Source organism: Schistocerca nitens, chromosome 3 (genome assembly GCF_023898315.1).
Source record: "Schistocerca nitens isolate TAMUIC-IGC-003100 chromosome 3, iqSchNite1.1, whole genome shotgun sequence".
Classification (NCBI taxonomy): Eukaryota; Metazoa; Arthropoda; class Insecta; order Orthoptera; family Acrididae; genus Schistocerca; species Schistocerca nitens.
The window spans coordinates 187,536,797-187,553,089 of record NC_064616.1 but is presented as its reverse complement, the minus strand read 5'-3'; the positions used below and the strand labels follow the sequence as shown (position 1 = coordinate 187,553,089).

Here is a 16,293-nt window from a genome sequence, read left to right as displayed (position 1 = left end):
ACTGACAGAACAAACTGAAAACACTGTGATAAGAGAGCGAGCATCTTCCGAGGGTTGTTACACTTTTTGTTTTGTGTTGTACGTTTTGGTGATTGCAAAAAAAAAAATGGTTCAAATGGCTCTGAGCACTATGGGACTTAACATCTTAGGTCATCAGTCCCCTAGAACTTGGAACTAGTTAAACCTAACTAACCTAAGGACATCACACACATCCATGCCCGAGGCAGGATTCTAACCTGCGACCGTAGCAGTCGCGCGGTTCCGGACTGCGCGCCTAGAACCGCGAGGCCACCGCGGCCGGCGGTGATTGCATATTACATGTTTTTCTCTGCTGTGAAGGTATATCTACAGAAACAAAGGCAACTGAGGTTGCAAAAGGAATAAATATTTATTACATTATTACTCTGTAAAATCCAACGGAGGTCACTGCTCCCTAGTAACAAAATACGCAGAATATATCCCTGAACAACAAGAGAAATTTTGTCGGGAAGTTCGGGTTTACCCTGTATGTACATGTTCCATTCTGTTTAAATAATTACGAGTTTCGACCACCATTTACGAAATTATGCCTAGCGCCTTTTATGCAGGATGTATGAGATAGGTGAAAAACCCTGACTTCCAGAAGAACAAAGTATTCCAATTTCAAAGAAGTATGAAAAAACTGGTAGAAGCCCACTTCAGGGAAGATAAGTTTGAATTTCGGAGATATGTGTGAACACGCAAGGCAATACTGAGCCTGCGACTTATCTTAGAAGATTGGTTAGGGGAAGGTAAACGTACGTTTATAGCATTTGTAGACTTAGAGAAAGCTTTTGTCAGTGTTCAGTGGAATACATTCTTTGAAATTCTGAATATAGCAGGGGTAAAATACAGGGAGCGAAAGGCTATTTACAACTTGCACAGTAACCAGACGGCAGTCGAGGGGCATGTAGGGCAAGCAGTGGTGGAGAAGGGCGTGACACAGTGTTGTAGCCTATCCCCACTGTTATTCAGTCTGTACATTGAGCAAGCGAAGGAAACAGAAAAAAAAATTTGGAGTAGGAACTAAGGTTTAAGGAGAAGAAATAAAAACTTTGAGGTTTACCGATGACATTGTGATTCTGTTACAAAATGGTTCAAATGGCTCTGAGCACTATGGGACTCAACTGCTGTGGTCATAAGTCCCCTAGAACTTAGAACTACTTAAACCTAACTAACCTAAGGACATCACACACATCCATGCCCGAGGCAGGATTCGAACCTGCGACCGTAGCGGTCGTGCGGTTCCAGACTGTAGCGCCTTTAACCGCTCGGTCACTCCGGCCGGCTGATTCTGTTAGAGACGGAAAGGGTCTTGGAAGAGCAGTTGAACGGAATGGACAGTGACTTGAAAGGAGGATATAAGATGAACATATACAAAAACAAAATAAGGATAATGGAATGCAGCTGAATTAAATCAGACATTGCTGAGGGAATTAGACTAGGACACAGACACTTGAAGTAGTAGATGAGTTTCGCTACGGTCGCAGGTTCGAATCCTGCCTCGGGCATGGATGTTTGTGATGTCCTTAGGTTAGTTAGGTTTAACTAGTTCTAAGTTCTAAGGGACTAATGACCTCAGCAGTTGAGTCCCATAGTGCTCAGAGCCATTTGAACCATTTAGTAGATGAGTTTTATTATTTTGGCAGTAGAATAACAGATGATGGCCGACGTAGAGAGGATACAAAATGTGGACTGGCAATAGCAAGAAAAGCGTTTCTGAAAAAAAGAAATTTATTAACATTGATTATAGATTTAAGCGTTAGGAAGTCTTTTTCTTAAGGTATTTGTATGTAGTGTAGCCATGTATGGATGTGAAACGTGGATGAATAAACAGGTTGGACAAGGAGACAATAGAAGCTTTTTATATGTGGTGTTACAGAAGATCACGTAACTAGATCACGTAACTAGATATCAAGCTGTCACCAATTTTTACTGGAATGACGTGTGGGGGGATAAAAATTGTAGTGGGAGACAAATAGTTGAATACAGTAAGCACACTCAGAAGGATGTAAGATGCACTAGTTATTCGGGGATGAAAAGTCTTGCACAGGATAGAGTAGCATGGATAGCTACGTCAAACCAGTCTTCGGACTGTTAAAAAAGAGTAGCAGTTCAGAGAGAGAGAGGGGAGAGAGAGAGAGAGAGAGAGAGAGAGAGAGAGAGCTCTAAATAACTCTCATTACGCGTTCTTACTATTTTTTGTACGGTTGAAAGATCATGACCATCGAACCGTGAGCTTTAAACAATTAGGGGTATTCGTATTCGCTTGGCGTTTCCACGTTCGCACGTCGGATTCAGAAGGCATTATTGAAGAATGCGATGCAGATCTGCTTTTGCAGTTGAGCAGCGTTGCGTGAAACTATTCTTTGCAGCGGCGAACAACCAAGGTCCCGTGGTAGGGGGCAAGACAGCGGCGCGGTTGGCTCTGGCGTCCCCCGGGCCTTCGCCGCGGCCAATGGACGGCGCGAGACTGTTACATGAAAAGCTGTGGCGCGGGGGCGGCTGCCGCTGTCAGTGTGCTCGCTTTCCTCACGGGAGTTGCTCGGAAGATGGTTTCGTAGCACGCTCAACGCTGCTAGTCGACTCATTGTTGGGGACATCGCGCCTTCTGTTCCTGCGTCTCGCACAGCTATTGGCTCGAGTTGTGTCGTTTCTCAGAACATCTACGTAGAACCATTCAAAGATGCTGACTCTTCGTAGATGGATCGTGTAAGTAATTTGTAATCTTCTATTCTTGTACTTTCCGAAAAAGTGTACGCAGCAACTCCTCTATTACTCACTGCTTCTCTCAGGCATTCGGGTATCATAATATTTTTTTTTACCGTCAGCCCTTTTTCAATATTTTCATTTTTGTAGTACATGATAATTCTGACTTTCTGAATATGATTTAGAAGCGATTCATACCTGTTGTGCACTGAGTGAGCTTGTTTCAACATAAACCTTTCGTTTCTCAATAAGTTTAAGTATGCGTCCATGGGTATTAGTAGGCTGAAGGGATCTTTTATAGACGCCGGCCGCGGTGGTCTCGCGGTTCTAGGCGCGCAGTCCGGAACCGTGCAACTGCTACGGTCGCAGGTTCGAATCCTGCCTCGGGCATGGATGTGTGTGATGTCCTTAGGTTAGTTAGGTTTAAGTAGTTCTAAGTTCTAGGGGACTAATGACCACAGCAGTTGAGTCCCATAGTGCTCAGAGCCATTTGAACCATTTGATCTTTTATATCGTACCACAAGATTAAGAATCCTTTTCCTTTTACAAGCAATAACGCCTACTTGCCCACAGATAAGTGTAACCTTCTAACACTCTAACAAACGACTCCGTCACTAACTATATAAATTTACGTCGGCAATATTTGCTATATTTAATCTTGGATTTCTCTCTTTCCTTTGAATTTTTTTAAGACGTGGTTCACGTCAGTTATGTAGTCGCGGACAAACCAGATATACGTTGCATTGCAAGATACTCTTTTTTGGACTGACATGAATTCACTATGTGTTGTCGCAAACTGTTCCTATGGAGAACTCTTCATGCCATTTAGAGGGTGTAGAGAGCACCAGGCGACTGGTACACGTTTTCTCAGACAAACTGACTTTAGTAGACAAGCCACCGCATACGTTAGACGTTAAATTTTCAGTTCATCAGTAGCGCCATACCGGCAAACGTTTATGTTGCACCAACTGGAAGCCGCTACGACATGTGGTGTGTGTTTACATCGTGGTTTAGTTATAAATTACTATTTACGTCGTTCGTTACCAGTGGAGTGTGTCGCTTTCTTCTAAATTTAGTCAAAACTACACCAGCAAACGTCGTACGTTTGCCGGACATCAGCGAGAAAAGTAAAATGTAACACGAGTAATTATACAGACTTGCCTTGGATTGTCTTTGGATGTGCAAGTGAAGATTTGTAGTGAGACTGAACCACGAGAGAGCGATCATATCATCAATATATCTCGTTTCTGAACGCCTTGCGCTTGTCGTGTGTGAATGATGTACGTCACTATTGTGTTGCAACAATAGTAGGTGAAGAATCGAATATGAAATTTTAAAAAAATGATCGATTGCCCTGAAATATTGAGTGGATGAGGGTTATTTCTGTTCTGCTTTTAAATACAGGCAGAAAACCTTGAGGGCGTGAAGTACGCTCTTTTGCTGGAACCGCGAAAACAGCTCGTGATTCGATGTATATCTAACAGTCATTTAATTCACGTCGCGATTTTTTCTTACGATCACATAGGTCAATGTTTTTCTTTTAGTCAAATGGAATTTATCATATCTTTAAGCTAACTCATCGGGAGCTACCTTACAACAAATAAAATAGTAAGGTTAAAATTTAACGTCTAGTAGACGTCGAAGTAATTAGAGGCAGAGTACCTACTTAAATGGGCAATGATGGAGGAAAGAATTGGCAGTGGTACTATACAAGAAACCATTTCAAAATTCACCTTAAGTGATTTACGAAAAAGAGGATCCAGGATTTTTGGACAGCAATTTGTAGCCCTCTTCTTTCCGAATATGGGTACGAGTCGTATGTCTTAATCACTGTAGCATCCCTCGATCTACTGAAGAATTCATCACAGCATATACCTGCAAACTTCCATGGTGTTGGGGTATCGTCGCTGCTTTTTGAAGGGAAGATCGAGAGTTCGAGTTTCGTCTCGTATATTTGTGTTATTTTTGAATGAATCGTTTCTGTGTGTGCGCTCTATACTTCAAACGTATGTGTAATCGAGGTAAATTTAATTACAAACAAAGTAAGAGGAACAAATAGGAATAAGAAATAATGAGTGACAGAATAATTCCAAGACGCAGGGCCAGATCTCGGTTTCCAACAAGCACATTATTTCGCCATGGACCACCTCAGTTCAGGAGAGGAACTGGCAGTTCATGACAAAGTGGTATTTTGGTGAAATACATTTCCCATCTGCTCCGAGATCCGACCGAACACACGAGAGTTGTTCTCGTACCATCAACGCCAGGAGAAAGTAGTAAGTTTAATTTGCCAGTAGTGAATACGCTGTCGGCTGAATTACAACATAAAAACTACAAGGCGATGCACGGTTTAGGATGGAAAGAAGCCTATGTAGCATCTAAAGCATTTCATTGTTAATCAGCGACGCAGGTGTAATAACCTTGTGAGTCCCGATTGTTACTACAATCCATGTCAGCAGCCTCGTTGTAATAGGATATTACATGATTCGCTTAATATCTTATACTTTATGAATGGAGAGAAAGGCATTCACATTACAGCAGCTTATAGTAGGCTCCGAGCAAGTCTTGAGGAAAATCTGCAGTACCCTGAGGAAGGAAATATCTCTGTTTGGGCATTTTGCGGTATAGCGAAAATAACGAAGTTACTCTAACTGCAATGTAGTCTGACCATCAATGGGTAGAGTTCAGCTGGAAGAAAAGAAGAGCAAATAAGATGTCGAGCGTCTTTCTCCCAATCTTTTTAATACCTTCTACATCTACATCTACACTCTGCAAGTCACCTTACAGTGTGTGGCTGAGGGTCTTTGGTATACCTTTGTTCCTGCCCCAGTCTCACATGGCGTGCGAGAAGAGCGAGTGTTGGGAAGCCTTGATATAAGCTCGTATCTGGCTAATTAAGCCGTCATAGTTACGCTGTACGACTGCACATATTTCTGGAGGTTTTCTTTCAGGCTTTTGTTGTTTCATCTCCACTGTATTTCTGTAACTGCCCAGGTGAGGTCAAATCTTCTCCACTTTCGCAGTAGTATCCTATATACGACCAGTATTACAACTTATATTTTGTTATTTAAATTTCTGTCTTTCTCATACAATGATCAAGTGCAGAGTTTCGAACGATAGCAGTCTTTCTTTTCTGTAAATTTGGTGTCACTGCAGTCAGTATTACTCTTGTTCCTTTTCAGCATTTTCTAATTGACTGAAAAGTGTACGCTCAGAACTGTATTTTACGCGTTTCCTTATAAGGACTTGCGTAGCACTGGTTCATCCTGAGTACCACTCCTTGGACCTCATGATTTCTATTACGGTAGTACCTGCTATATGTGATAATTTGAACAGCGCATAAGGATTAAAATAAAAGAAGTGCGCTGAACATTGCTGAAAGAAGTAATTAGTTTCTGAAATTCTGATTGTTTTTCTTCCTTGTTTTGATTCATTCTAGCCTGGATGGTGACTTTATTTAAGGTGAAACTATGGATCAGCATCTCTTCGCAGCATATTGCGTATGGATGGCGTAAGATAATTTTAGTGATCATGTGTCTGTCAGATGACGACATTAAAGTCGGCGACACGTCTGTTCTTTTCAAGAGGAGAAGATTCCTTTATTCCATACGACGCAAAAATAAGCTCTCATAACATACATAAAACTAGCTTTCGTATCCCAGATAGATAACATAGGCCGGTGTGACGGCGCTCGATCCGGATAGAGATGATTCCAATACCGGTGGTGGAAGGATTATCGTCACCAAGATTTTGTTCAAAATGGCTCAAATGACTCTGAGCACTATGGGACTTAACTTCTGGGGTCATCAGTCGCCTAGAACTTAGAACTAATTAAGCCTAACTAACCTAAGGACATCACACACATCCATGCCCGAGGGAGGATTCGAACCTGCGACCGTAGTGGTCGTTCGGCTCCAGGCTGCAGCGCCTAGAACCGCACGGCCATTCCGGCCGGCCCAAGATTTTGTCTGCAAGGGGAGGTAAAGATGTGACATACTTGATTACCAGACTATGAGCCAGAGTTGTGTCCGAAGTCCCAATCGTCTCCGCAATGTCTCATGGCGTGAGGGCTAGTGACGCTACAAATCGTGAGACGATCTTCTCTTTAGGACGTTAAGGTCCGCAGTCACACTATAAGGAAATGTATGAGAATCCACAGATGGAACAAAGACTCTCCACTCTCCAGCTAATCGGTTGAAAAACGAGTCTTTTACAAACTACAGCTACACATTTGTATAACGCTCGTCGACACAGGAAAATCAGTGGGGGATTCCAACATTTAATTGAAGAATATAGATCTTCGTTTTCACTGATCCCGCATAAGGAAATTGGCTAGTCCGTTGTGATATTTCCATCCTTGATTTCATCAACCGACATAAATGGCAATTTTCCACTGTAGTTGTCCAAAAATGTTAGTGACGCGTTCCTATTCATCGTGTAAAGCAACTGGGCCTACTGTTGTTTCTTGATTTCTCTCGGCTATTAATTAAGGGAGAAATGAGGAAACACTTTGGCATACACCCACACCTATACGGAAACAAATAGATGAGGTCGATATTTCGTTTATTGGAATTCAGCATGGCCTGGCTCATTCCTCATTTCCCCCTCCTCCTTTTCAGCTGCTGTAGGGGCAGGTACGGTGTGCATTATATCGACTGCTATGAGGCAGTTGGAGAAGGAAAGAAAAACAGTATATTATGATGCAGCAGGCATAAACGATCGAGTCACTCGGTGCACTTATCAAGGGTCAAATTTTCTTAAGTGTTTCACACAAACATTTTTTGCATTTTAAAATCGAATCTGTGATCTTTTCTTTGTATGAACCTTCTCAAAACGGATTAAGAGTGCGTTTTATACCTTTGGCCGTAGAATCCAAAATCATCCAATTTGAACCAAAGCACAATCGTTTCTCTCCATTCTGACATATTCGTAGGCTCTGGAACAGAAATAAAAGAACTTAGTACAGTAAAAACACGATATACCACAGATTCGGGTATAACGCGGTGTAATGATCTTATTACTGTCTGCACATTGCGTTTCTGAGGTATCATTTATCCCTGTATCCATCAAGGCTTGAGAACAGTAGTCGGAAGGGATAGGGTTAACAATGTTCAATGTTGGGTTTGTCTTATTATCGTTATATCTATAATGACATTGGACAGAATCTTGTTGGCCGCTGTGGCCGAGCGGTTCTAGGCGCCTCAGTCTGGAACCGCTCGACGGCTACGGTAGCAGGTTCGAATCCTGCCTCGGGCGTGGATGTGTGTGATATCCTTAGGTTAGTTAAGTTTAAGTAGTTCAAAGTTGTAGGTGACTGATGACCTCAGATGTTAGTTCGCATAGGGCTCAGAGCCATTTGACCCATTTGACAGAATCCTGAATACATGTGTCGCGGTTGACATTGTGACGAAGTTAAAGTGACAATAGTCTGAATGAGCACAACCACAATGTGCATGACGTATTATTAACTGAGAGTCTATATTCGTGTGTGGTGGTTACAATGTTGCAGAAACGAAAAGCATATTCTATGAGTGATAAACCAAAGATTTTTGATCGTGTGAAGAATGATGATATAAAAGCAAGTTAAGAGAGTGTATGTGGTGTATCTGAAGAAATGATCAGGGGATGGTTGCCCAGAATAGAATAAACTTAAAAGATTTGTAAACACAGTCGAAAGTGATGTGAAAATGGATTGAAAATGGACAGAAATAATCAAAGACAGTGAACCTGACGAATGTCTTTGTAGGTGGTTTTTAATAACACAAATTGAAGATGTGCCACTTTCCGGTCTAATTATTAAAGCCCAAGCTGCTAAGTTTCACTTTGATTTATATGTCAACAAAGGCTGTTGTTTCTGATTAATGTTTCTCAAGGTAAAAAAGTTGCCATGGAGTTATCCAAACGAGTATTGAAGAAGACTCGAGGACTTCCGACAGTGAATCCGCTTCGCGGTTTTCCGAAAGATGGGTATTTAAATAATCATCGAATGTACACTGGCCAGTCACTTTAATGTGGCCACCTGTTAAAAGCCTGTATAACAACCTTTCGCAGCGCGGATCGCTGCGGGATGTGCAGAGAGAGTCAACAAGGCTGTGCAAAGGTGCCGACAGGTATTTCGAGCCATGCCGACTTTAGCGCCGTGGCCAACTGCGATAGGTTTCTCGGTTGAAGATCCACGGCACTATCGAGGTGGTCCCACGGATTCTCGATTGTGTTTAAAGCCGGGGAGCTTGGTGGCCAGAGGAGTAGGGTAGACGCATCCTGGTGATCTTCGAACTAAGCACGTACAATGCGAGCTGTGTGGTACGTTGCATTATCCCTCTGGTAGATGCTATAGTGCCGAACAAAAACAAGCGGCATGTAGGGGTGGACATGGTCTCCAAGGACAGATGCATACTTCAGGTGATCCATCGTACCTTTCAGAATGACGAGATCAGACACAGTATGCGTCGAAAACTTTCTGGATCCTACCGTCAATTATTGCATGGTGTTTGCTTTCAGACGTTTCACGTCGTACTTGCGTAAGACGTGATTCATCTGAAAAGGCCGCCTGCCGCCATTCAGTGACCGTCCACTGGAGGTATCTGCTTACAAATTCCAGCCTTCGTCGCCGATCAACAGCTGTAAGCTTGGGTGTACAAACCAGGCGCCTGCTGCGGTGCCCATACGCAGCCTCGTTCACTGAACGTCGTTGAGGAGACATTTTTGGTAGCCCCTTTGTTCATCTGAGCGGTCAGTTGTTCAACAGTTGCACGTCTAATCGCCCGTACCCATCTGCGCAGCCGTCGTTCACCTCTGTTATTTATAGCCCTTGGTACACCACGACATACTCGGTGCCGATTTTGGTAGCACCATTTTGCAGTGCACTGTATACTTTAATCACGGCGGCACACGAACAGTTCACAAACTTAGCCGTTTCGAAAATGCTTCCACTGTTGGTCAGAAAGCCAATGAGCGTGCCCTTTTGGACGTCAAGTAAATCGCTCCGTTTCCGCATTACAACGACTGCACTGTTTTCCGCGTCCCCCTCGACACATTTTATATACTCTCCACTGCCAGTGCTGCCACATGCCGTCTGTGAGTGGTCACTGCACATTGATGTCGAACGTAGGCAATGGTCACATTAGTATGACTTGCTCGTCTATAATGGTATTATAACGGCGCTTTAAAGTCAACTGCTTCCAACCAAAACTCTCGATGTAAAAATTCATGAAATAAAACGGGTTTGAAAATGAAGAAATAGAGAATCTCCCTCCACTTTGTTACAAATAAATCGTATATATATATATACCGGCCATTGACCATCTTCTTCTGTGCGGATGCACAAACAGTGCCCGAACTCTCACAGGAATCGGCAGTAAAGCCGCGAGTAATGACTATAATGGGCAGGGGCACTATGAATATAGTGCGGGACAATAAGTTGCGAATGTGGGTCCCACGAGACGCGTGCCAGAGATAAGTCCCTGGAGTCGCAGTATCCTCTGTGTACTCGGTGGCTGAGATGGACAGAGTGTCTGCCATGTAAGCAGGAGATCCCGGGTTCGAGTCCAGGCTGCGGCATACATTTTCAACTGTCCCCGTTGACTTATATCAACGCCTGTATGCAGCTAGGGGTGTTCATTTCTTTATAATCTCTTTGTATTGGAAAAAGTAACAGCTCGGGATCTTTTAAACGTGGAAATACGTATGTCCTCATTACAGTCCACTTACATGCACGCAAAGAATGACGGTATGAAATCTCTCATCTTCAAAAAAGTGGTTTCAAGAAGCGTTTGTTCAGTCAGTGAGAAAGCACATGCAATCTTTTAAACTGGGAAAAGAAACTCTGCTGACTCTTGTCCACCTCCCAGCTCATCCACATGCTGATGCCTTCCAGTCAGAATACGAAACAATTAAAAAACTCCAGAATGAGATTTTCACTCTGCAGCGGAGTGTGCGCTGATATGAAACTTCCTGACAGATTAAAACTGTGTGCCCGACCGAGACTCGAACTCGGGACCTTTGCCTTTCGCGGGCAAGTGCTCTACCAATTTTTTTTTTTTTTTTAGAAATGAAATCATAATTAAATAGACACCCAAGCTGCAAACAGGCGTAGATATACTTCACTGGGGACATGTTGAAAATGTGTGCCCCGACCGGGACTCGAACCTGGGATCTCCTGCTTACATGGCAGACGCTCTATCCATCTTTTTTTTTTTTTAACAATAACAAACATAAACTGCTTCTAGCACTTTTTCTTTAAATATATAAGATGATGACTTTATAAAATAAAATTTTTCTGGGAAACGTAAATAAGTGGACTTTTTTTTTACATAATAGTGAAAAAAAAATAAAATAAAATATCCTGCTTCTGTCAGTACAAAACAATAACGTTCTACGTTCCTCTTTTAGGCGCGTACCTCGCTAATCCCGTCATACCTCGCGTTGGTGTCGGGTACGTCTTCACGTGTGTTTGTGGATCCTCTCCACTGTCCTGGTCCTTTCTTGTTCTGATACTTATAGAGAATAATTACATTCTCCTACCCGGGACACCCCAACTGGGTGGGGGATCAAACAAGGCACTCCCTAAAAAATTTGCGTAATATGATCGATATCTCGGATGTCTCATAAGCTGTGAGTGATGTTCCTGCAGTAAGGCCCGAAAGTCAAGCACATTCTTACTGCCGTCTCGGAAAAGATAACGCACAGTCAAACCTCTAATCCAAGTCACTGCGTTTGTCTTCGTTCGGGGATAATACGTCCTATCTGGGAGAAGTAGCGTGCGTGGTTCTATTGTTTGCGGCCCCACCCGAAGGAGGAAGGCGATCATTTTTTTGACCAAACACCATACGTCCGCCGAAGGACCGCATATCAGGCGATGCTCCTCAGTGTCTATAACATTGCACTGCGGACATATTGGCTCGTCCGCCATATGAATTGTATGCAACCTGGAACGAGTCACGTATTTCCCATTTACCACCTGATACCACAGTGCGCGCGTTCCCGTATCAAGGTGTGGGTGGTGCACTGTACGCCATACCACTGACCACGTAACCGTTGGTTGGCGGCGCTCTACGGCATTATTCGGCCGTCGTCGAGTCAGGATGTGATATATATCACGTGCCGTTGCCGTCCTGGTAGTCGGTAGTTCCATATGTACATAACTATGTTCCACAAAGAAGGTTCGCATATGGGCAAGCGATGGTGAGATGTGAGCCACCGCTACCGGAGCCGAACGAGAAGGTGGAGCGAGTTCGTCTATCAAGCTGCCCGTCAGACTTGTCTGGTGTCGTGTCCACATCTTTATCATCGTGGTTACATAAATAGCCACTGCTCGGTCGCGTACGTGGACTAGTCCAAGACCTCCACGACTACGAGGAAGGGTGAGGGTTTCGTATCCTACCTTAAAAAGCAGACCTGTGCTCACAAAATATCCTAGTGCCGCCAGGATTCGGCGGGCCAACACCACCGGCATAGGAAGAACTTGTGCCAGGTGGGGGATGCGAGAGGCTAGATAAGTGTTGGCAAAGGTGACCCGTTGTATCATATCCAGTGCCCTTAACCTGTGACTTCGGACACTCGCACGAATTGTTTGCAGAAGATGTCTGTAACTCAGTGCCGCCGTGCGTCGAACGTCTGTAGTGAAGATAATTCCTAGGCATTTCATCGTGGTGATCGGCTGTAATGGTGCTACACTTCCTGTCGGGAGTCCTCTCCCGATGTTCATCGCTCCCGACTTTGCCATGTTCAGGCGACTACCCGTAGCCATACAATACAAATTAATCCAATGCAGGGCCGCTCTTGCCTCGTCGCCTGACCGTGCTAAAAACACTAAGTCATCTGCGTATGTTCGGCATATAAACTTGTTGTGCCTTATCGTCATTCCTTGGAGTCGATTCCGGAGCCCGCAAAGCAGCGGCTCGACAGCGATGGCATACAATATCGTTGACAGCAGGCACCCTTGTCTGACCGATCGTGAGATGGTGATGGGCCCCACCAAGCGTCCATTGATGAGCACTTTGGATGCGGCTCCGTGGAGTAGTCTCATGACGACGGTGACAAAACTTTCCGGAAACTTCATTTTCGTCATCACGTCCGTGAGATAAGCATGACTCAGCCTGTCAAATGCGCGATCGAAGGCTATCGATACCAATACACCCCGGAGACGACATGTTGAAGCCAGTGCGATAACATCGCGGTAGTCGCTGAGTGCCGTTTGTATATTGCTAGCTCCTCCTAGCTGGGTTTGGTCGAGTGAAATCACTTGGCGTATCACGCGTTTAAAGCGTGCTGCAAGTATCCTGGCGTAGATCTTGTAGTCGCAATTAAGAAGGGTCAGTGGCCGGTAGGCCTGTATCCCTGTGCCGCCAGATGGTTTGTGGATGGGGATGATCATTCCTTCCACGAAGGTGGGCGGAAGAGGCACGTTGGGAGACATCAATTCACAGTACATGGCAGTCCATCGTGGAGTCATGAGATCTTTAAATGTACGATAGAACTCTAACGGAAACCCGTCGGGCCCCGGCGATTTGTGCGACGCTCCCTTATCAATCGCTTCCATTACGTCGTCAACTGTGATTTCACCTGTTAACTCCAGGTTGGCCGACTCGTCGAGACACGCGGAGAGCGTTCGTCGGACCTCATGAAAGGCTGCCTGATCGTGTTCCGCTTCTTCATAGAGATGACCGTAGTGTTCCACGAAAGCGTTGGCAATGTCTTTTTGCGTTGTCATGCGGCGACCATCTGGCAGTACGACCGTCTGTATTAAGGTTCTGCGACTACGTTGTTTTTCTCTGATAACGTGATACATCGACGGGGATTCTCCACGGACTCGTTCAAAGGCCCTTGCACGGATTGCGACACCCTCCAGTCGGCGGCGCGTTATGGAAATTATTTGGGCCTGTGCTCGTTTTATACCTGCACGACGCTCCTGTGAAGGTGCTTGTACAGAAAGTTCGCGGAGCATCGTGAAATAAAATTCCGTCGTGTATCGCCGCCACATCATCTGCTCCCTTCCGTATGCTATTAACGCTCGGCGCAATGCAGGCTTAACGCATTCCAGCCACCACTGCAACGTCGTCGGATATGTCGGGAGGCGTCGTTCACACACATGCCAAGTGTCTTCGACTAAGCGTTTGCACTCAGGTTCCCTAAGGTGTGCTGTATTCAGTTTCCAAACACTGCGACTCCTCCACACTTGTTGACGACTCAAGGAGACCGTGCATATATATGCTATGTGATCTGAAAAGGCGACAGGCCACAATTCCGCATCGAGGATCGCAGGTTCGAGACGACGTGTTACGTAGATGCGATCGAGACGACTTGCAGAGTGACTCGTGACGTAGTTGTATCCACGTTGTCGCCATGTATCTTCTCCCATGTATCAATGAGATTCATGTCCTGTATGAGTTGCCGCAGATCCGGGCACGAAGTATAACGTGGGTGTTGATCTTTTGGTGCGAGCACGCAGTTGAAGTCGCCTCCAAATAAGACATGTTCATACCGACCTAAGAATAGTGTTGCAATCTCCTCTGCATAAAATCGGGATCGGTCGCGCCGTCTGTCTGACCCCGACGGTGCGTAAATGTTAACGACCCGTACTCCCAGCACTGTGAGCGCCAGTCCTCGCGCTGACGGCAGGTACACCACGTCCTCGGCTACTATGCCGCTACGTAGAAGTATCGCTGTTCCGCTGCCGCCGTCGGTTGTAGGTGTAATGTACGTATCGTACCCATATAGGTCGGGGAAGCTCTCAACACATACTTCCTGCAGCAGAACGATGTCGACGTCTGACGCATGCAACATGTCTCGTAATAATTGCAATTTGACAGGCGTTCTGATCGTATTAATATTAATAGAGGCTGTTCGATATGCCTGCCGCTGTTCCTCAGTGCGTAAAGCGCACATGAACGCTTATGTTAATTTGTGTGCTTCTGCCCGGTGACATGCTGTCTGTGCGTCAGTCTGCATCTTCTGCGCGGTTAACATCCTGTGGAGCAGCACTCGCCATTGCGGGTGCGTCGTCGGTGTGGGGGTCAGTATCGGATTCGTCGGCCCAGTTCCTGTGCTGGAGGTCCAGCTCCCGTCGTGTCTCTCCTGTCGGGCTGACCGAAGGCGGTGGCGGTGCTGCGGTGGGTGGAGGGACTCCTTCCGTCGACTTTCCGTCCGGTGTGTCTGTATTCAACCCCTGTGTAGCATGATTCGCGTCGTACTGCTGTGTGGGAGGTAGAACCTCCCGTTGCGCATCCGGATGCACTGTATCGACGTTACACCCAAGTCCGTCTGACGTGGACTGCAGTAAGCAGGTATCCGACGGCGCTAGCCGTCGTTTCTTGTGGCGCTTCGGCGATCGTTGTTTGCGCGTGTGCGTCTCCGTATCCGAGTGCGGAAGTGACTCCCGGTGCTCAGGGACGAAAGCAGCTGTCGGCACAACAGCAGGATCAATTTCCATTTCTCCTACCGATCCTTTCCGCTCGGTTAAGTGCGTCGTCGGCGTCGGAGCGGCAGAGGTGTGCGTCGTTTCGTCACTGGAGGCGGTCCCCCGCAGTCGGTTGCCGTAAACTGTCAGGATTTGGTAGCTGGTCATTCTTCGGGATGGGATCCGTTCGAAATGCGTCCGCATACGTTAGTGGCAGCGGCGTCAACGTAGACGGAGGTACGGGTTCGCCGTTTGGAACTTGCACTATCCTCCGCTGTATACATTCGGAACGGACGTGGCCCTCTTTCCCACAGCCTGAGCATGTTTTGGGTTGTCCATCGTATATGACTATAGCTCTGCATCCGCCGATGAACAAGTACGAGGGTACATGTTGTGTCAGTTCTATTCTGATTTGACGCACCCCATTGAGAACGGGGTAAGTCGTGAAGTTGGACCATTTTTCCTCAACGTGGCTCAGCACTCTTCCATACGGGCGTAAGGCGTCAACGACCAAGTCAGACGGAACCTCGAAGGGAAGTTCGAAAATACGTATGTTTCATAAGCCCAGTCCTGCATGATCAATAGTTACTTCTCCAACATGTCCATCAGAGTGCCGAAATTTGAGTCCATGTTTAGTATCTCGGATGATTCTGTCACATACTGCATCGTTAATCAGCTTGACGTAAACAACACTGCTCACTATGGAGAGGTGGATTCCGATAAGTTCGTTGTAGTCAAGTTTAACTTCGTCTCGTAGGAACCTTTCTATTTCGTAGGCTTTCGGTCTCGCATATTCATTCGAAAAACTAATCTTGAGAGTCGACTTTCGGTATGCATGTGCCATTCTATATCGAGTCGTCTAAACGCGCGAGTACGCCGAAGAGGTAAACAACTGCGCGAGCGCGAACTTCTCCGGCAGGGACGTAAACAGACGTCCGTGCCGTAGCACCGCCGAAGGCAGACTGCTACCCAAGCACGACTCACGCCCGGTACCCAATTAAAAAACTGTTTTTCTATGAGACACAACACCATGAATTCAGCCGCTGGATCACGAGATCATACGATCATTTGAGGCTCATTATTGCCGTAAACTGCTCACTTCAATAGTAAATTCAAATGGTGAAATGTTCTTGTAATCTGTGAATCTGAAGACCATCGCTTATTCAGTA

At 45.5% G+C, this 16,293-nt stretch overlaps 1 protein-coding gene across 1 annotated transcript in view; it reads left to right on the top strand.

Annotated features, from left to right (window-relative positions):
- The first annotated feature begins 2,550 nt into the window (after positions 1–2,550).
- LOC126249545 (cuticlin-5) overlaps positions 2,551–16,293 on the top strand; it is a 339,366-nt gene continuing 325,623 nt past the window's right edge. Inside the window, exon 1 of the mRNA XM_049951209.1 lies at positions 2,551–2,730. Coding sequence (XP_049807166.1) covers positions 2,705–2,730 — 26 coding nt within the window. The 5' untranslated portion in view covers positions 2,551–2,704. The remainder of the gene's footprint in view (positions 2,731–16,293) is intronic.